At 34.6% G+C, this 22,290-nt stretch overlaps 2 protein-coding genes across 2 annotated transcripts; one reads left to right on the plus strand and one right to left on the minus strand.

Moving 5' to 3' along the window:
• The first annotated feature begins 2,534 nt into the window (after positions 1–2,534).
• On the plus strand, positions 2,535–11,206 carry LOC147850517 (GDSL esterase/lipase At4g01130-like). Its single transcript, XM_087336513.1, has 5 exons — positions 2,535–2,739; positions 7,026–7,256; positions 8,036–8,208; positions 9,911–10,187; positions 10,716–11,206. The coding sequence occupies exons 1-5, from the start codon at positions 2,553–2,555 to the stop codon at positions 10,964–10,966; spliced, it is 1,119 nt and encodes a 372-aa protein (XP_087192639.1). The 5' UTR covers positions 2,535–2,552; the 3' UTR covers positions 10,967–11,206.
• Positions 11,207–16,628: 5,422 nt separating this feature from the next.
• Positions 16,629–19,321, minus strand: LOC147850518 (uncharacterized). The gene is made up of 4 exons (XM_087336829.1): positions 19,196–19,321; positions 18,843–19,079; positions 17,650–17,842; positions 16,629–17,317 (listed from the first exon to the last, which is right to left on the minus strand). Exons 2-4 carry the CDS (start codon positions 18,954–18,956, stop codon positions 17,187–17,189), a joined length of 438 nt encoding a protein of 145 aa, XP_087192955.1. The 5' UTR covers positions 18,957–19,079; positions 19,196–19,321; the 3' UTR covers positions 16,629–17,186.
• Between the last annotated feature and the right edge of the window lie 2,969 nt (positions 19,322–22,290).

The following is a 22,290-nucleotide window of genomic DNA, read 5'->3' on the forward strand; positions in this document are numbered from 1 at the left end:
GATGATAGGTAGCCAATTTGCCAAAAAAATAGATGGTCTCCACACATCCATGATATATACATAATAGTTGGAATTGTATATTGGAAGGTAAGACCACCTATGGTACACACGTTGTTCATTCTTCTCTCTCCATATTTGGCATGGGTGATTCCCCAACATTGGTGTTGGCTACCGATGACCTATATGACCTATCTTCATAAAGTATAAACCACTCAATTTTGTATGGGATGCACAAAGCTCCTGAGCAATTGTCGAACTGCGACGTCAAGGAATTTGGTTGTTCAACTGATCAGACAATGATCTAGCTCATACTTTGTTTACGCATTACATGCTGGCGAAATGTTGTCAAGTAACTTACATAGTTGTGCAAAAACCTTGATTGTTAGCTTTGCCTTTTAAAGGGAAATGTTAACATTTTAACTCATGTATTATAGAAAATGTCTCAAGCATTGTAATGTTATCACATAGTGCCTTTTCATGCAATGGCTTGTTTTTAATTATTACCTTGTAAAATTGCTTTTCATATATGTACATTTAATCTAGTCCATATTTTGCCCTTGTTTTAATCATTGAATGAATGAATATATTTAAATGTACACACAACTAATGATTGAATTATGAAAATGTGACAATGAGTTTAACATTGTTTTTCTCAACTTGTAAGAATTAATAAGATCTCTTATACAACTAGAGGACACGTTACGTCATTTTTGTACTTGACACTTCATTGTTTCTTGAAACCTTCTCTTTAACTTCTCAAAAATAATTCAAGCCTCTCACCTTTATATTGATTTGTTCTCTCATGACAATACTCCGTGCAGTAAGTTTTCTCATTGCAATCTTTACCAATCATTTGTAACACATGTTCCAAATTTGGGCATACGGTCCATCATTTGTGACAATCAAACTGGTGTGAAGTCACTTGAAAGCATCAAATTTATGTTCCTAAATTGTAAAGGGTTGCAACTTCTTTTTAATTTCCCCTTAAGTAGATTTATGCGATGACATGTAAGTTGTAAAGGAATAACTTCTTGCTAGGAATTATGGTCACTAGAGTCAAGATATCACATGTTGGACATTGATTTTCAATGTAATTAGTTTTGTTTATGGATCATGCCGCAATACATATTTGTTAGGAAGTTTTTTGACCTAATTCATTGAGCCTTTTAAGCATTCCAAAATTATTCTCTCTCAAGTAGTGGGAAACGGCTTGCCTTGGGGAACTTTTGAAGGAAATTTTGGAACCACCTCCCTAAGATATTTCCATTGATGGGTCATATGGTAGGATGTTGGTAACATTCATTCAAAGCTTAAGTATATTGAATGACATGGAATTTCTCAAAAACACTCAATTAATTCAGCCCAAAGATTTGCTAATGCTATAATTTTGTGCCTTACTAAATGGAGAGCAAGAATACACAATATGATGGGTTTATAATGCATAAATTCCTATTGTTGCAATATAAGTTTATGTTTAGATGAGGATGCAATGTTTATCGACAAATGGAAGAGGATATACAATCAATGTTGCCATATGAATGGAATAAAATACTTGAGAGGGATGTGGAATCCACGGCCTAAATGATAAGTGATGAGTTTATACAAAAGGCCTTTGACACGGGAATATCACAACCTAACCAAAGATTAATTATAGAGAGGGCTTTTGAGGGATGTGACAACAAGCAAGTGGAATGTATTATGTAAATGACAAAAGCACAAATGTGTTGATGAAACGACCCAATGTTTATTGCACAAATTCGATAAGTTGGATTGGCAATCATGTACTGGTTCATTTTTAGATGGGCAATCCCAACATATTTATAGCCGCATTTCATTTTATATCAATCACATTGTAACTAATGGAGGGATAATTCTTTTGTGGGGTGCAATGATTTAGGATTGATTGAATGTCATCGCATTCTTGATGATTGTGGAATTTTGTGGGGCAATTCAACTACGAATGCAATATATTGCAATTGGTAATCATTATTAACACGATGATGATTGTGAGAGGTGACATTGCAAAGTTGGTAAAATGTGCATATGAAAGAATTTTGAGAGGGGTTGGTGAAACGTAACCAACATTGGCGATATTGTACCATGAAAGATGGGCTTGCTAAGGGGGATCACATGAGGCAAAGAAAAGCATATAATGTGGGGCAAAGATTGTGGGTCACATAGAAAGCATGAAGACGAAAAAGGGAAAGAAAAATTGAAGGTATATGGGAGAGGAGGGGACAAGGTAATTAGAATGCCATTGAAGATGGAGCTATAGAGAGAGAGAGAGAGAGAGAGAGAGAGAGAGTTTGTGATCTATGGAGAGGATGAAAGACCTTACGATATTGTTGTTAAAACTAACTATCATGATTAATAGTATGGCCATTAATAAGAGATCATATGTGGAATGTCGAAGGTGGCAAATGCTTGATGGAGATTCCAAGGAATCTTCCCGAGGTTTCAAGGAACATTCCAACCACAATATAACGATGGCACATCGGTACTTGACAAATAATGATACATTGCAAGATGGAACCGAGTCCGCAATTGCTTCGATGTTCAACATTTGTCCTCCAACTGTTGCCATCTATAGCTTTGGTGACTCACTAGCAGACACGGGGAATGTGGAGTACGTGTTTCCATACACCACACCTGCGGAGCACCTTCCATATGGCGAACAAAACCCCTTTCGTAAACCGTCATTCCGTTACTCTGATGGCCGCCTTGTCATTGACTTCATTGGTTAGTTCATTTGAATGTAAATCTTAAGTTTAATTTGACTAGATCAATAAGAGTAATTTAACTCGTGTGTGTTCTAAAGTCAACTATATAGAGAGAGACTCAAATTATTTATAGGCTTATTTTTAGTCAAGCGATAATAATTTCCTAGGCAAGTGCAAATCAAGTTTAATACACCAATGGTTGACTTAATACAATAACTAATATGTGGCGCATAGAAGAAGTATATTTGCATCTCTGAAGAGGTCAATGGGACCCATGAGACTAAGACAATATGCATATTATGTATTGTTCAGGCAATGAAATTTAATAAGCAATAAACAATCATAAATGAAGGCAAGAGACATTCACCCATCCCAATTATGGCTTGCACCTATTTGTAGAGAGGGTGTTTTGTTCTACTCCAAAGTGTTCTTGGGCATTTCCCAATTCAATGTGATTAAGCTCTCTTTAAAGCGATTCCCTTGAATGAGTTCACACATTAAGAAAACTTTTGTGCTTAGGTACCATGGGTCAGCATTGGCCTCTTTATGGATGCTAAAAATATCTATCCATCTATCTATTTGCTCTATTGTCCACTCTATTTGTGCTCATATGATTTGGTGGGCATATAGTATGTTAGGAAGCCAAGTTACATGGGTGGTACATCATACTCTCCGATTGTAAACAAATCATAATGTTACCAAGTAAATAGTTAGTGGTAATTTAAATGCTCACCTCCTTGTCTTCAATTTAATTGGGCACCCCACCCAAGATGTTGTACATAACCTATCAATACATACTTTAACTCTCAACGAGACATCTCATTTAGCTTAACCTAGCTACTATCCATGCACTCGAGTCAACTTAATTTTGTCATATTGTATTTTATTTATGCTCATGGACTTCATTGATTAGTCCAAGTAGATTCTTTAGCTCAATTAACCCTCTAGTTTTGCTCTTTTTGTTTGACGGTTCACTCTAAGACACTCTTCAGTAGTTGATTCAATTTGCAACATTATCCTTGTCCTTGTACTAACACTTTCATTTGGTTCAATCATGTCATTGTCCATTTTGGTTGAAATAGTAATGTTATCAATTTGTCATCTTCCAAGTAAAACTAATGCTTATTGCATTCCTCTCTAGTTTCTTCCCGTTCCCTTATCTTTAGGCCATTCCTCCCTAACATAAGGTAATATCATTTACTTCATCTCAATCATTTTCCATTGCATGTCACATTGCACAATTTTTTATCTGTCATGTTATATTGTAATGGATATAATTGATTTAGCTTTCCTATAACTTACTCCCTTTCAACATTCAACTTCCATTAATTGAACTAAACTTGTCCTTTCAGGTTATTGTTAAGAGTAGGATTAATGTTCGTTGAATACACCTTTACACATTATGTAATTTGTTGTTCTTAATCATGAGTCTTACATGTCATGAAACAACCCGTTTTGTTGTAGGACACCTAATTACCATGCTAATGGAAAAACAATGCTACTTCATATTGAAAAATATGTCATATTCTTCTTCTCTAGACTTAGATGTATAATATTATCATATTCCAAGGACTTGAAAAGAGTAGAATGCATCCTCCTCGAAGTCTACATAAATAAATAGATATAGCCTCCCAAACCCCTAGGTGGGGGATACTTTATGCACATACGTTACAACTAGATATAGCCGCCCAAACCCCTAGCTGGATGATACTTTACAACTGATGAAAGTCATTTGGATATGTTTTTCTTTTATGATTACAGAATGAAACATGTAAAGGAAGTAGCTACCAATAAAATTTAAAATGAGGGTTTTTTTTAGGTCATTAAGTGTAACTAGGACAAAAAACATAGATAAAAGCTCTTGAGAAGCAAAAAAAAAGAGATTAATGCAATTTTTCTTTGTAAATGTTTGAAACAAGGAAGATAGATGACAATTTGATGCCTTTCTTGTGTAGAAACGAAAATATGCACAATGGTTGTTGGGACTTTTCATAGATTCAATTCAGTAATTCAATTAAGCTAAAGACAATGCGAATTCTAGCAAGGCTCATACTAGAAGAAGTAAGTAGTATACAAATGGAATATGAGTATGGAACAAATCCGGAAGAAGTTCAAGCTCCAATACTATGGAACACTAGGCTTGCATCTAGTAAAAAGTGGGAAAATTTTCATTTCATATTAGAGTTAGAAAATTGACACATGTGAGTAGAGTGAGTAGTTTGTTGACTCCTTGGCCTCCAATTGTCGCTATAGGCATCAACTTTTACGACCAGTTCTAAAGCTAATTTTAATGATTTACAGATAGAATAAATGGTAAGCCACTTATCTTAGGACTTGGGAGAAACCCATAAGGGCATGTGAGATATGGGAACATGTGGTGGTTGAGAGGTGTTGGGGCTATATAAAGGGAAGAAGCTAACCCCTTCATTACGACATGTTGGGTCATTGTCAAGACTTTATGGGTGAGACAAAGCTCTCTTCTTTTGGACATGTTCACATCATATCCAAGGTGTAACATAAATTAATAATGTCTAGTGGTATGGAACACCTTCATTTAGATACTCTGAATATGACATAACCCCAATATTTCAAGAAGTGAAAGAGTGTTTGAACTTGTGACACTGGCCATTTCAAACCAACCTAACGAAACACCTTTTGAAATGGGGATTTTGAAACCTCGGTTATGGAAGCCGAATCTCCTTAACGTACTTAGAGTAAATAAAGAATAACATTAGAGCATTGCATTTTCATAAACATATATAGTTAGTATTAATAACTATACATATTGTAAGCCTTTCTCCCACTAACACCAATGGTCCTTTCGTCCATAGAAGAGTGCCATTGTGAGTTGCTTTTTTGTTTTGTTTATGAAAATCCTTCATAATTTGTATCGAGCATTTCGTCATTGAGTTACTTAGGGCCAATGACTCAATAAGCATTATGTGGATAAAAGTTTAAGCAAAAAGAGTGAAGGTCAACTTATCGTCCTCGTACTGAGGTTTACATTGGTTGGCAAGCTCAAATCATGGTGGGAATATGTATGTATACATATTTCCATTTGTATTTTAAAAATAAGACCTTTATTTCTTACACATGAATGATAGAATCATCTAGCCTTTCTTCTTTAAAATAGTATGGGATATTCGGATTGCAGGTGCCCGTTTTTTACATATGCATAAAATCAATCATCTAATTTTTCTCAATATTGTGGTGTACCTTTTGAGCAAGCGCATGCCTTCATGCTGTGTTGTACCTTCGTTCCTATGTGCCACCCTTTTTAACATGCATGTCGCCAAACCAACCCAAATGGGTATCAATGTATCAACTATAAATTGAGCAAGAAGTAAGAAGCAAGGCAAGCAAGTTTGGATTCTCTCTATGTGCATTTTACAATATGTTCGTTGTTATCTATTTAGGAATATGTATTCCTTTGTTATAACGTTTATTCATGTCTTTCTATCACCATCCTTATCTTCGACTATATACATTCATACAGATATATAGATATAATCCCCCCCCCCCCCCCCCCCCCCCCCTCTCTATCTCCTCTCAAAATGCAAACTTAATTGTGCATGTCATTTCTCAAGAAAAGGGTATAATGAGATGCATGTGGATATATGAATTAGAGGATAGTCCTTGCACTATTCTTAGAAGATATTAACAACTTGTTAAAAATGTTAATGTCATACATTAGTAATGTATTGTTATATTCAGCCATAACTCCAAGTAGAAGTGTTTTTTCAAACTAATTTTACGAATCCTCATTTTTGTCGTCTAACAAATTCATCGTGCAAATTCTCTACTATCACATGTATTTACAGGTTATCCTTTCTAGAACTTTATGGAAGTACTTGCCTCAATATGTTTTTGTGTCACTCATAGTGCACAAAATGAGCTTTGAGTTCCTCGTATTATTACAAATGGCCCCATGCTATACTTGGGAGCTGTGTTAGTTTTTATGTTACCAAATTCTCTACATTCATAGATAAGCATTATTTCTTCGATAGTACATGTACTATTACCCAAACTAGAAGCTTTTTACAAGATATGTTAAAGAAAGCTATTACAATTTTCTATTCTTGAAAGGTTTTCAATGTCAACATTAGTATTTATGATATTATTGGTAAGTCTAGATTAAGATCTAGCTTTCTAAAATGGACATGTTTCTTTCATGTCTAATGGGTGTATATTAAATAATTCATGTAATTCTCCACTTACAATTAGAGAGAAATGCATTAGTGGATGTGCAAATTTTTCTTTCAATTCTTTTTATCTATATCTAACATTCAACTTTTGGCAATGCAGCCCAAGCATTCTCATTACCATTTCTTGATCCCTATATGAAAGTGATAAGTTCTGACTATACCCATGGTTGTAATTTTGCATCCTCTGGTTCCACGGCAACTAATATTACACCATTTTCTCTCTCAACTCAAGTTAATCAATTTCTTCGCTTTCGGAGCGCAGTCTTGGAAACTTTACATGAAAGTGCACCAATGGCGACAACAAATGATTCCACAATAGCAAATTCTCCAGGTCACATGTTGTCCTTTGAGCATTCAACAATTTGATACTTTCATGCAATACCTTGAAGTGATTGCATGTGTATGTCTAAAATTGATAAGGTGGTTAATTATATAGTAGGCACACAATAAAAACAAATAACTGAGCAAAGAAAATCTGTTATACAAATGTGCAAGTCTTTCAAACTTACTCATATCATAGTTGGGAAACCGATCATCTGGGGATGACAATTTCTAACACTATACTCTTGTTGTTGAAGTGAGAAAAGCATGTAGACCATGAAAGGGTGAACTTAGAGCAAAGTCAAAAGCATCTAAACAAAGGGAATTTTCAAGTGACTAAGGTGAAGACTTGACATAGTTAACTTCAGACAAGAATTTCACAACACTTAAATGTTGGTTGGACTTTGAATTCAAACAAGAACTTCAATTCATGTACAAAAGTAGCACATGTATTAAGGAAAGTTTTCCTTGTGATATTTCGTAAGTGTTGCATATGATTACATAAATTTTGTTGGAACAACATTGACAAAATCAAAAGATGGCATCATAGGTATGGTTTATCAGTATATCTTTATAATAATAGAGAAGTAATGTCTCTTCATATCAATAGGAATTGTGAACAAAGGACTAGATATTGATGCATGCATTATAGAATTATTTTAGATTTCTTGCAACCATTGAATACTTTCATTAGGTTTTACTAGATATGTATGTGCATGGGTGTCTTAGAGGGAGGTTAGACAAAGCAAATGGGAAGAATATTGACATGTTCCAATGCTTTGTTGACAGCTATCACACAACTAAAGATTCCTACCACTATAAATAGCTTTGAAGATTCATTATATATAATCTCTATTGGTGGCAACGACTTTATGTTTGCATACGACTATTATACACCTCAAAGGTTCATCGAAAGTGTGGTCATATCAAGGGTGTTGGAGTCCATAACAAATGCAATTGAGGTAATCTACTCTCCTTATATATTCAATGGGCGAGGTAACATTTACTATAGCATTTTCAAATTTCATGTATGATTTGCTTTTAATTCCCTCAAATAGGAAATGACCAATGCTTTTCAAGAAATTAAAACTTTTGTAGAAAAGGTTGAGGTGGGACAACCTATAAAGCATTGTTCTTTCTTAAAACAATATGAAGTGCCTCATATTTATGACATATGACATACAATCCCCTAGAGTATATGCTACTTATGAACACTTATTGATGTTGGGAGAAGGTTTACAAGTTACAACCATAGGTATTTTAAGATCATCCCCATTAATATTAATTTCTCTTCAATTCCCCACACTTTGATCTTTCTAAGTGCAACTGTTGTATATGCATACGATGTTGGTGTGTGTTAAGAATGCATTGACAATTGTGGGTTCATGCTAATAGCTATGGATGAATTACATTTGTAGAAAGAACACCATATTTATGATTAGGTACGATGTGTAAATGAACATGTAATATGCATTAACTATGGCATATATTGAGATGAGGTAGACCCATCGTGATGCTAAAGGCGCCATCATCCTTCTTGACTAACTCTAATTAAAAAACAAACTACCCTCTTAGAAACCGCAACACCAATTAAAAAACAAACTACCCTCTTAGAAACTACAACACCATGTTCATTCAGAATTCTTGATGGCACTTGAGTGGTCAACATATAAAGGTTTGCTCTCGATCCACATAAGGTATACTCAAAATATATCTTACATTGCCACAAAAACATGCATGCAGAAGTTACATTATGACTTTATTTGTTATGTAAGTATGTCAACTAATGGAAAAGGTATCACACATCGCCATGACCATTTTTGAGCAGTTAATGGAAGGATTTAGGCATTCCTCATTTGGCCTTACAATGGGAGTTAGTAGAAAAACATTAAAAACATTCCTACTACTTCTAACTACAATAACGCTCGAGAGCTTTTCTAGTTTATGGGTTTCATTGCATATAGTCCTCCCCACCACCTTGCCTCTATTATGGTTTTGGGTTAGAAAAATGCATTTCATTTTCCACTAACTAGGTTATGTAGAACATAAACCTAGCATTCTATCACAAATATACAATATTAAAGGTAAACCCCACTCTTTAAAATATATCACATTGAATACAACTGAACATCAGAATTTCCATGATTGCTTTCTCAACACCAATATTATCAGCATACAACTTGACAAGTAGTATGAACCAAAACCATGTTTTCAATGAGAACCTTCAATCATCAAATCATAAAATTCAAGACCTATTTCTTTGATAAAGTGCATTGACAAAAAATTAGAGTATATCAAATCTCATGTAATGTACTTGGACTCTTGATTCTTTCTATGATTCACAACATAATACTCGTTTTTCCTTTTCCAATGTAGGTTGATTATGTTTTAGTGGAACCATTGACATGTAACATGTAGTAGATTTGTTCTTTATTTTAAGCCATACATTGTCACTTCTTCACTAGGAACTCCCTTTAAGGATTAATGCAAAATTTACCCGATTTAAGGTTGCAATAAAATTTCGTTAAAGTATTTATCAAACATGAGAGTGAGCTTACATAGATGTACCTTTGTTGGAGACCACAAGATCATGCATTCAACCCCTACTTTCCATAATGGTGTCTAGAAAATTTGTGAGTGAGAGCGAGGAAAAGACCATTGTAGGTGCTATATCATGAAAATGCGAGGTGGATAATGGTGTGGAATATCCCGGCACAAGGGTGTTCTCCTAGCATACTTTCACGTTTTTCAGCAACGGCTAATCCCAATGATTTTGACAACCTTGGATGCTTGAAGTCCTACAATGAACCCATCCAACGTTATAATCGTCTCCTTAGGTCCACTGTGGGTAGCATCCAACACAACCACTCTGCCATGCGAATCATCTATGCAGACTATTACGCAGCCAACATTGACATCCTCACAAATGCTACCCAATATGGTAATGTATCCAATATCTCTTCAATACATATATGCATGCATCTAGACATATGGGTTGAAATGTATAACATAGTTCTAGCACATTAGTATGTATTTATTTCTGTATACAACAAAGGATATTATCATATTGTGAAATGCACATAAGAGATCAAAACCAACCTACTTAGCTTCTTGCTTCTTGCTCAATTTATAGTTGATACAAAGGTACCCATTTGGGTTGGCTTAGCTACATGCGTGCTAAAAAGGGTGTGCTAAAAGGTACATGCATGCTAAAATGGGTGTGCTAAAAGGGTGGCACAAAGGAACACATGCACAACGCAATATATTGCATTATCGTAACTACCATATTGATTGGGTTTAGTTATTTTTAAGAAAAGAAATTGATTTGGTGGACACATTCTTATATTACAAAAGAAAAAAAGAAAAAATATAGATCTAGGGGGTTCAAAAAAAGTGATATCAAGTATACATGCTTATAGAGTTCCAATAAAGTATATGGAGTTTTAACAAGGTTATGTTTGTTCGCTAGGTTTTGACTCAAATTCAAATCTTAAAGCATGTTGTGGCATGGGCGGTCAATACAACTTTAATGGAGAAATAACATGTGGAGACAATAGTATCACACAATGTAGTGATCCAACCCAATATGTGAATTGGGATGGTATACACTTCACGGAGGCTTTTTATCGCAAAGTGGCCCATTTTTTCCTCAATGGCTACTATCTTCATCCTCCTGTTAACTTTAGTGCAACATGTAATCTTAATTTCACTCAATTTTAACTCCAATTAGTATGTATGAATATGTGCCATTTTAATGTGGATGAAACAAGCTTTTAGTGCAAGAGAGGTAAATTGTGTTAGCACACACAATTTCCTGGTTAAATTGGGTGGTGTTAAAACAATGCTTATGCAAATGTTGTAAACGAAGTGTGTAAGGCATTATTTCTGTGGATATGATTTACATCATGTCATACTTTGGACCTAACTTCTGGTTGACTAGAACAAAACAATCATAAAAAGAATAAATACATTATCTTTTGTCATTTTGTTAAAGGTGGAAGGAAGGTGATTCAAATTTATTGATTTTCCAAAAAACACTACTTCGCATTAGTTAGCAAATAGAATACAACAGAGTTTACCCGAAGCCACAATGGGATCAATATATACAACTCAGAGGAACAAATCCAAAATTATCAAACAAAAACGCACACGACCCTTAATACCAACAAAACTAAAATAAACCCCATTTTACCCCGACTCTACTTCTCCCAACCAACTAGCAAGGTGATTCAATTGATTGTACGATTTGACCTTCTAGGTGTTTAAATGATAATTACACATTGGCAAGACTATTAATAAAGAAGTCCTACAAGGTGGTGAGTTTAATGACATGCTTATTATTCATTTATATGTAATACAATGCTTATTTCACCATTAAGTTTTCTCATTCAAAAAATATTTGGTTCGTATGTACATCTTTATTTTATTTTATTTTTCCAAAAAAAACTCCTTCCATTAGTTATAAAATATTACAAATGAGACGATTATGTACAAATCCCTGAAAGGACACGATAGTTCCATCTTATGTAGATGCCCACTGACTCAAGAATGGGAGAGGACGACCATTGTTAGATGAAGGCTATTCGTTGTCTTTCAACTCCCTCGGAGCCGCTCTTAAGGCCATCATATTGGCTCTTCAAAGTGGCTACAATTTCACTCTATATCTCTTGCAGTAACCTTGTTGGATGTGCGGTTTGGTTGGAGAAGACTCGCCCACATCGTTGTTTCCATAGAATCCAAAGGGTTATTGGGCTGACCAATTCTAACACCTCTTGAGATTTGTCATTAAGAGGAGTGGAGTGGACATTGCCGTTGGATGAGAAAAGGACCTCTTGTGCTTTTATCACCAAAGTCATCCCCTCCTCTTGATGCTCGTATCTGCCAATTGCAGCCTGCCATGATAGCCAACATATATTTCCCCACTTGATTGAGCCTTGCACCTGGCATAATTGCAACAAGCGGCCAACCCCCCGCTATATTCGATGGGATGTTGGGCAGTCCCACAAAGCGTGTCATATTGATTCTACTGCATGTGGGCACTCTACACAATTAGGAGAGCTAAGGTTCCCACGTTGCCATGCTCCCACCGGCAGGGACTTATGTATTAATAGCCATTGGAACGTGGTAATTCGCCTCACGTGTTGTTGTTTCCAGATTTTCTGCTAAAACTTGGTGATTATTATGGAAGGAACTTGAAATGTGTGCCAGACCTTCGCAATAGCCGGTTCTCGGGCGGTTTGAGCAGCTAGAATGTGGTGACCCAATCTAGTTGTGTATGTACATCTTTAGTTTTACATGGGCCACATATTGAAAGAATGTTTTCCTAAGAACTTGCAAATAATTTTTTCTCTCAAGTGCCAATGACTAGGCAACAAAAGGTCCACTCAAATCAAAGTACGTGGATTGCGTAATAAAATACTCTCGAATTAAGCTTGCAATATCATTCACCAATCCATAAGGTGAAAACCATTATCATTTTGATGCATCTAGTGTTTGTTGGAGATAGATATTCAAATCTAGTGTTTTCAATTGTGAGACCTTCAGCTAGATGATATTCAAATCTATCACTAAAGATAACTCCATTCATATTATTGAAATTCATCAACCTCATTGTGCAAATTAGTTCTTTGTATACGCTTATAAATTATCGACATATAGTACGAGTTGGTTATACCCCGAAGTGAGATTTAATTTGCCATTTTTCTAGCCTTAGGTATTCTCTCTTTAAGACAGGCATTGTGGTGGAAATTCAACGGTGTGCTTTTTTGTGTGTTCATTGGTGTTTTTTTTATTAGAGGCAAAAAAATTTGAAATGGCAAGCATGGCAACCAAATAGGATTGTGAGGATGCATATTCCCCCTGCAAAAACAAAATAGAAAATAAATTCAAGATCGCCATAATACTAGGAAGATGAAAATGCACACCAGTCTTAGTTTGCAACACATTTGGACTCATTATGCTTGACTTTAGTACATCCTTAGTCATCTTGGCCTTTTCTCTACAATACAACCATTGACTTATAATTGTTACACCAATGTTTATAAATAGATGTTGACTTAGGATGACATTATGTTATGGCACTACAACAAATATATATTGTTGATGTTGTTTCTTTGCTTCCATTGCATATGTTTATACAATAACACCAATTTCGTTTAGTTTATTATTGATGTCCTCATTGTGAATGTAGTGCATTGCAAAGCACATGTGGTTACGTTGGTGCCTGTTGACCTATGGTTCCATGTTTATACCTCTTTTCCATCATTGGGAATTTCTTAAGCAGGATGCTATCAACATATGTTTCTTATAATGTGGGGCCTATCAACAGCCACCCGTCTTTATATGGTATCCTAGAAAACCTAAATAGAGATTCAAATCCTCCATAAGAATTGCGGTTGCTTAGAAACCTAGGATTCTTAAACATTGTGAATAAAAAATGTTGGAAGAAACTCTTACAAGTTTGATAAATTAGCACAAGTGTTCTATCTTTCAAGAACTTTCTAACTGTACCAATACGAAACAGAACAAACTTATTTGTGAAAGCGAGAGCAATTTAACATTGGATTGTAACAAAGTGCAGATACTTAAGTTACGAAAAAGTTGTCCTCTCTAAATGTATAATGGCACATGCATAGAAAGGTGTTTCATAACACCAAGATCAAGGTGGATGATAAACTTGGAAGCAAAACATTAAATGAGACATACAAAACCATTAGTTTTTATGGGTTCTACCAAACACACACACACGGATTTAAGAAAGAATCTAACATGCAAAGTAAGAACATTTTCACTAGTATGTATATTGAAAGAGATTGATGTTTTTGGGAAAGTCAAATAAGAAAACTTAATGGTATGGACAAGATTTGTATACTTAAGGTGACAAACTTTTTTGTCAAAAGTGTCAGGGCCTCTAACCACAACAATGGCATTATTAGAGTAATTAACTTGTCAAAAAGTGACATGACCTTTAAAGAGGAAAATGTCATAAGTAGAGTAATTAAAAGAGTAATCATCCAACTAACCAATGCCCCCTTGTTGGCCCATGATTCATGAGTAGGTCGTCAACCGCGTGATATTTCAAGACAAAATCTACTTCCAAACCTTTTGAACCATGATGTTACCAAAGTGTACCCTAAACGTAGGTTCCAATTCATCTTCAAACGATCCTAGCCTATTTTGATTCAAAGATTATAGAGATGAATTATGACAAAAATGAGGTGTTGATATGAGATATGCATGTATGGAGATGGTCAAGGTTGTACTTATGTACAACAATACTGTTACAAGAGACTATTGTAATGCACATCTCAGTAATAAAAAAAAAGAGACTTTTAATAATAGCTTATTGATCTACAACTTTGTTGATCATTCAAGTCTTGCTTAGGAGTAAAAATGTTATTTGTTTCGACACATTTTTCATCATGATGTTGGAAGTTGTATTATGCAAGCTTTTTGTGATATGCACATGTTAAGGTCATGTGAAATCATCTTGTGTGTGCGTGTGCGTGTGCCTGTGTGAGTGTCACCAACTTTTGAAATAATTTAGAATTCATATTTCCTTATTATGATTATAGAAACCATGATAACACGAAAAAAAGCCAACAAAAGTCTCATGATGTGACATGCTCAAGACACACATAAAACATGGGCTAATAATATTCAGACCACCTAAGCCACACAAATCGAGCTAGGTTTCTATGCCATAACTTGTGTGATCCTATAAATAATGACAAGTAAGAAATGATTAGAAGGTAGATATGGGTTTTATAAAAACATTTAAGGATATCAAGGGACCATTTTGGTGGCTAGTTCAATTGCAACTGTGTAGCTTAGTGTACTACAAATGAACTCTTATGTCATGTGATATGAGATAATGGAATATAGTCCAATTTCGATATATATTTCGTTCCCAAACAAGAAAACCCACTTGGCAACTTCATTCATGCATTATATGGCTTCAAGGTTTGTGCATGGTTCTTAATTGCATTTTCTTCGCTTCTATAGGTAGCCAAAAGGCGAACCACATTACAATGGTCAGTTGCAAATAGAGTGTGTCACCTATAACTAGGGGGCCATATTTTTTGTGATGACATCAATGAAGCTAGGGGAATAGATTGTGTAGCCTTTATACAAGGGAAACACATTCTTTATGACTATGCCAAATGAAACTAATGCTTTCATCACCCAAATTATGGTGACAAAATAGTAGGCGTTATATTAGGCACATAACTATACTTGTTAAATATGTGTGCTAAAACATCATTTGATGAAACTAATATTGGTTTTAAGCAGTATCTAGAATACGTCATTTGGAATATTAACATACTTTGCCATGACCCTCATTTTTCTAGTGGACTCTCTTCCCTTCCATTATTGATAATTGCATAAACTGAAGAATGCTATGGTTTTGCCAAATTACAAGAGTTGTTTTTTCAAAGTGGAAACTTGTAGTGTGACTATTTGTATTAGTGTTGATAATTAGGATTGATCATTCTCGAAACTAGAGCAAACATAGCTTAGTAAAATTGATAACAACGTGCACAACTTCACCGATTGTATTTTAGGATAAGCCTCTTAAGTGGGGCTTGTAGCATTGTGTTTGGTAGTGTTTCATATTCTTTTGAAGGTAATTCACAACTCCTACACAAGAAATTGAGTATGGAGGTCAATTGTTTCGAGGATTGTTCATTTTGTGATGCATTTTCTACTTCCTCCACTCAACTATGATATTGCTTCATCCACTTCGAGCAATTGTTTAGATTTCATGCATGACATGGGGGCACTTGACATATTGGACATACACACAATATTAACATAAAATGTTGTGATAGCCATTAAAGCGTATATAATATGCTATAGGGTTAGGTTTTCACTTGATTGATTAAATCACAATGTCCTTGAAATGAGAATCAAGATCACATACATATACAACATCAAACTAAGATCTAGAGCATTCCTTTACTTGTATATCATAAGCTACTAATAGAAAATGGGGTTATACACACACACAAGATATTTAGGATGCAAATTTTTCAATCTTGAGATGTCGCAATTGTCATTGAAGCCTAGATATATCATACTCTGGGTTTGATTACCACTTGATTGATTAAATCACAATATGTTCCTTGAAATGAGAATCAGGATTGCATTTACATCAAACTAAGACCTAAACTTTGGTTCGATGATATTTTGCATTAAGCTACAAGGACGTCAGCATTATTTTCTTCGTATATCATAAGCCATTCTGAGAACACCAAGCTTTCTCAATGAATTAAGAGATTCAGAAAAAGATCACACGAGTATACAAAAGACATAACTCGTCCTATCGTCATACAAAAGATTAGTGCTTTTCCACATTTCAAAGAAGACTGGATTATGCTGAAAAGAAGAAGGCTTTTAAAAAAGCTAAATTGATGTATTATAATACTCCTATATTATTAACTAATAAATGTACTATACGAATGGAAGATGGATTTCAAATTCCATCCCAATTTCAATCAGGTATTCACAAATTATACATGATGGATAAGCATAAAAGAAGTGAATAAGATTGTCAGCTCCCACTATTAACTTTTCCTTGATCTCTTTCTTTTATCCAAACAGTTGTTGTAACCATTTCTAGCAGCCCTCTCCATATTCCTGTCTATCATCGGAATAGCTATGTAAAAGTTCATCGATAGGGCCCCCATTGAAATTGTTTTGTTTTTTGTTCTTCACATCGAAGCTCCACAGTTCCCCCTCCTCGAAGAAAAAACAGCAGATATCCATAGCCATGGTATACAAATTCCACCCATGTATCTCCCTATCTTAAAGACACTCTGGATACAATAGATTGCGCTATATATGGTAAAAATCTTATCCATTTTTTTATAAACCAGGCAATGGAAACCCTTTTTCCTAAGGCAAAATACAAACCTCAACCAAAACTACAACCCACCCATCAAGGATCAAACTTCAATGACACTACCCTTGATTGGCGATTCTTTTTCGCCGCTTTCACGAACAAAGTAGATAGGCAACAAGGTGCCCACCATGGACTCCGAAATTGTTGCTCTCCTTCGAGACATGCCACTAAGATTATAACAGACAACCAATTATAATATGTCAAGATTTAAAAATAATATCATCATATCAAGATGAAAAAACATATCATAACAAGATTTAAGTTTCAAAACAATTTTATCGAGATAAAACTTGAACGAATGAATGGTATTTCTGGCCAATAAATAAATATATCAATGATACGAAACCGATAATTATAGTAAGAATGGATATAGTAACTAAAGCAAAATCAAACAAAAAACCATGTATCCAGTACCATGTATGAAGAAAGAAATTAGCTGAGATAAGACTGAATCAAAGAACTGGAAAATAGCAAATGTGAGTGTATTGCAAGGACCCACCTTTTACTCGTCGAAGCTCTTTACAAAGGGTTATAAAATCACCCCATTTCATATGGCATCTCCTTATGAATCTTAAGATTTGTTCAGTTGTAAAGGTGGATAAATTATCCAGATATTCACCATTTATTTCATTCTTCCGAAATGCCTCCTGGTATCCTCCCAGTCCTATTCCTTCAAGCCATGCTCCAACATCCTTTATATTTTTGTAATCAGCATGAATAAGATAAAAAATTTAGAAATCACAATGAGTAAAGAAATGAATAACAGCAAGTAAAACTAGAGTTATAATGAACATGCTGGAATTCATGACAAATAGAATGAGAATTACAATAGATTCAATAAGAATGAAGTGAAATAAAATTATAATTAGAAGCAACGTAGTTAGAATCAGAAAGAATACAATAGGAATCTTTGAGGGTTAGAATCAGAATGAGGAAAATTGCAAATTAAAATTTAGAATGGTGATTATAAAATTATAATGCCTTTTGTATTGATATGAATGCAACCAGAGATAATAATTTAGAATTTTTTCCTGCCTCCTTTGAGATAAAATATTGTTGTAAAAAGATTACAAGTTAAATAAACAATAGATGAGCATCAAGATCAATAAAAATAAATGAAAATTGTCAAGATATAAACAAAATTTAGCATTCCTTCTCATTTCTCAAAGATAACTTCTAATTGCAAAATAATATGAATTATGTAAAACATTCTAGGTAACTAAACACATTAAATTTTTTAAGACAAACTAATATGATTGCAAAACAACATTAAAATCACCAGGAATTATATAGCAAAATATGTGACTCACACAGTATTGGGTTAGTGAAAACTACAAGATAACTGAATAAATCAACCCATGAAATTCTTGAAGACCAACAATGAGTGCAAAACAGCATGCACAATCTTAGGAACAATATAACAAGAAATGCAAGCCAAATAATGGGTGAGTGACCATTTCATTCAAATAGAATGAAATTCGAGATATAGCTAAAAACAAAACCATGAAATTCCAAAAAGACAAACAAATAAAATGATTGCACAATACTGTGAATCATATATATAGCAAATAATGTGACTTTCACAGCAACAAAAAGATATTTCAATGACGGTAGAATGACTATTTCATTCAAGTTAAGTAATTAAATATAGCTCAATGAACGAGGGCATAAAAAAGAATGTATATGACTCACCTCTATAGTCCATATGAAGAAATCCAATGCTTCTGGAGTAGATTTTCGCCTTGTTATAATACTTTTCTTATTGCTGCTAGAAGATCCATTTTCTAGTATCAATCTCCTGGACATTTTTCTCACCAAGATCGATGTCTGCTTTCAACACTCTCTTATGCTTTCCTGATTAATTCGATATACTTTCTGTTCCTTGATTTGGATTATTTCAAATCCATATAGCTATATATATATTATAACCTAAAATTTTCATTATAAACTTCTTAGAACCATTAAATCTAGAGATTCATGAAGAAAAGAAGAAAAGAAAATGCCATGAAAATTTGAAGAAGAAGAGGGATAAAAAGTTTACTAACCTGATTTCAATCGGCTCCTTGCAAACAGATCGGATCGCCCAACACACTTCTTCTTTTTTTTCCTCCTCTTCTGAGCTAGTTTTTGCTTTTTCTCTACTTTTTCTCCCACCCTGAGATCGCCCACTAAGCTTTTCCTTTCTATCTGATGGAGGCTGAGCAGACACCAAGCTTTTTATTAGATTTTTATTAGCTTTTTCCCCTTACTCCCTCTGAGGGTTCGCCCACTAAGCTTTTTTCTTTTTCTTTTCTGTCTGTCTTTCTTTTATTTGATGACCCAACAAGCTTTTTTCTTTCTTTCTTTCTTTCTTTCTGTGTGTGTGTGTGACTGCCTATCTGACTTTCTCTTTTCTGATGCCTTCCTTAGATCAAATCTAAAGAGATGAAATGAAAGAAAGCAATATGAGAGATTGAAGAGAGATTGAAGAGGGAGAGGAAAACAAAAAAGAAGGAGTCTAAATCACATGTTTCCTGACTTTCTAACATCTTTTTTTCAGGCCATTCCCTTTCTCTTGTTTTCTCCTCTTCTTAGTTATTGTTTGTTGTAATGTATGTATGTACATATATATATAATGTAGTTCAAGAGCTTCTTCTATCTACCTATGTATATATAATGCGTTTTTTCTCGCGTCGTATACATGGACGCGAAAGTCGGATTCCTCGTGCAGTTCTTCTTCTTCGTTGAACGAATCCACTCTTCGACAGAATGTTGTGGGTTGTGGTTTTGTCGTGGCTTGAAGTGCATGACCCACTCTGTATTCAAATGCCTTTTGTAAGTGGTATCGATGTTACAAGGGGGTAATCGAATCGATCTTTTCCTTTCGTCTCTCTATCTAGCCTTTCACCTTTGCACAAACTCATTATGTATCGTTTATCTAAGTCGGTTGCCGGAGTATGTGATCCCTCATCATGAGTATGCATATCTACGTAGATGTGTGGTTGGAGCAAGAGAGTTGTCGACCTACACCTAAAGAGGGAGAGCAACAACGAAATTTGAACGCTTTGTTACATTTTAAAATTGTTAAGGCAAACATGACACAAACATCATGCTTTTGGTGCACACACCTAATCATCTCATCTCTTCCTTGGAATGTTTACCATACATACTATATTTGCATCAATAACCATGTTCGAGGAGTACTAAATTGTGCCTTGAGAGTGTCATTCGATCTATGCTCTATGAAGGGATCAATTGTTTGCCTTCACATATGGTGTAGGTTATTAATTCCAGCTTTGAGAAAGCCTCTCTCGACCATATTGTATGTGTTAGGAAAGCGCTAAATATTCTAAAACAAAATGACCTTTCTACATAATGATGAAGTATGCTTGTAATTTATTACCATGGCATGAATGAATGGGTCATTTAATGACTAGCTTATTATTAAAGTTGAGAGTAATACGCTCAATAAAGTCGACATTAATCTAAATCTCATAATTTTAAGCAACTTGTTACTTCTCCTCTAAAGATGTGAGCATAATTTTGAAGTTCGTCAACTTGTGATTTACAAGATCTAAATAGAACATATCACACAATCGTCCATGATTACAATTGGTGTATCACACACTCCATTCTTTTTGTCTTTCGTTTGAAGTGCAAATTGGTGTAAGCACAACCATTCCCGAATGACCGCATTTAGCTTAGAAGGCTTATATCATCATGAATTTGATGGTGTGTTATCATGGAACTACTTTGTCCATTGTCCCTCCTTCCTACATAGGCATGATTTTTTCTCAGCAAACACGGAAACCCAAGTTTTTGCCTCTATTAAAGATATATAGAAATGCTATATATTCTCTTTGGGGATAATGAAAAATATTCTCAAAATGTCTTTCATGTCTCCTCCAATACTACCTTATGCTTGTAATCTTTCTTGGGTGCCTTTTGCATGCTTTGAAAGTGAAATGCACTTGATGACATTTTTTTGTTGTTTCTAATGCTCATACACACATTCACTTATACACTAACAATATGTACATTTTGTGTACATTCTACAAGTGGGTACATTGGCTTATACTTCTATGTAAATATGAATAGTCTAGACTCTAGTTTATTGGAAAAAAAGAGAGTGTAGATACTATTATACACTCCTACTTGTGTAATTATCTGGGAACCTATTTAGTAGATGAAGCTTCGAGGGGAAGGCTCAGTGGATTGGGATGGATTAATAACACATCCTTCTGACCTTGTAACAATATGGTGAAATGAAACTTTGAATATTAGCATGCACGGAAGGTAAAGTTTTCGGGAGATGTGTCAACTTGACATTGCAATACTAGTTATGCATCATACTTTATTTGACGGTTCAATAGCCACCATAACTTTTCGTCTCTTTGTAATGATATGTTATTCATCGTTAAGGGAACTCGGAGATGTCTTAAAATATAAACTATATCATGAATATGGATATCAATATTCTAGACATATTTCCATCATTGAACTATTTGCGACATACATATTTATATTTTGGGGTGCAATTATGTTTGAACAACACTTCAACTTTTAATTTACTTGGTCTAGGTGTGCCCTACGTGTGTTTTATGTGATTCAACTGATTGAATGTTGATCGTGGTACACTTTTACCTAATATATGCATATATCATAGATATCAAACTTCGAACTTAGTTTACATAAATGTAAAGGAAAAGGCGAAGTTTTCATGTTCCTCCAACTTTCACAACTTGATATTCCATGACGTCTTTGGTCATTTAGACCTACCTACATACATCCTAAACAATTTCATTTCTTTGTGTGCATGTTTATTGCTTCGACTAATGGCATGCATTGCTTTTTCTGGTATTTAATATGAATAAGATTTTCATAGTAGGGGAGAAAGAGTCTCACAAGTCGTACTATTCTCCTAATCTTGATCTTCTTACGAGAATGGGGGCATACATATCTTGCACTTATACGTGGTGAATATAAAAATACATCTGTACCAGGACCATAGTTTTATTGATTCACATGCTGATATGACAACAAATGCATGTACATGCCAGAAAACTTAGGTATTGTACGTTGAAGTGCATGTTGGTTTAGGAGATCATATCGAAAACTCAAAGTGATAATAGAAACATAATGCGAGCTGTTGCACCATGAT

This window comes from Azolla caroliniana, unplaced genomic scaffold, assembly GCF_043228905.1.
Source record: "Azolla caroliniana isolate FFs.n. ecotype wild unplaced genomic scaffold, voAzoCaro1.0.p SCAF_21, whole genome shotgun sequence".
Lineage (NCBI taxonomy): Eukaryota > Viridiplantae > Streptophyta > Polypodiopsida > Salviniales > Salviniaceae > Azolla > Azolla caroliniana.

Coding starts and splice junctions, on each gene's coding strand:
- LOC147850517 (XM_087336513.1), top strand. CDS start 2,553: ATGTTCAACATTTGTCCTCCAACTGTTGCCATCTATAGCTTTGGTGAC. Junction 7,257..8,035: donor CACAATAGCAAATTCTCCAG/GTCACATGTTGT, acceptor CTTTGTTGACAG/CTATCACACAACTAAAGATT. Junction 10,188..10,715: donor CACAAATGCTACCCAATATG/GTAATGTATCCA, acceptor TTTGTTCGCTAG/GTTTTGACTCAAATTCAAAT.
- LOC147850518 (XM_087336829.1), bottom strand. CDS start 18,956: ATGTCCAGGAGATTGATACTAGAAAATGGATCTTCTAGCAGCAATAAG. Junction 17,843..18,842: donor TCTTCATATGGACTATAGAG/GTGAGTCATATA, acceptor AAAAATATAAAG/GATGTTGGAGCATGGCTTGA. Junction 17,318..17,649: donor AGAGCTTCGACGAGTAAAAG/GTGGGTCCTTGC, acceptor TTATAATCTTAG/TGGCATGTCTCGAAGGAGAG.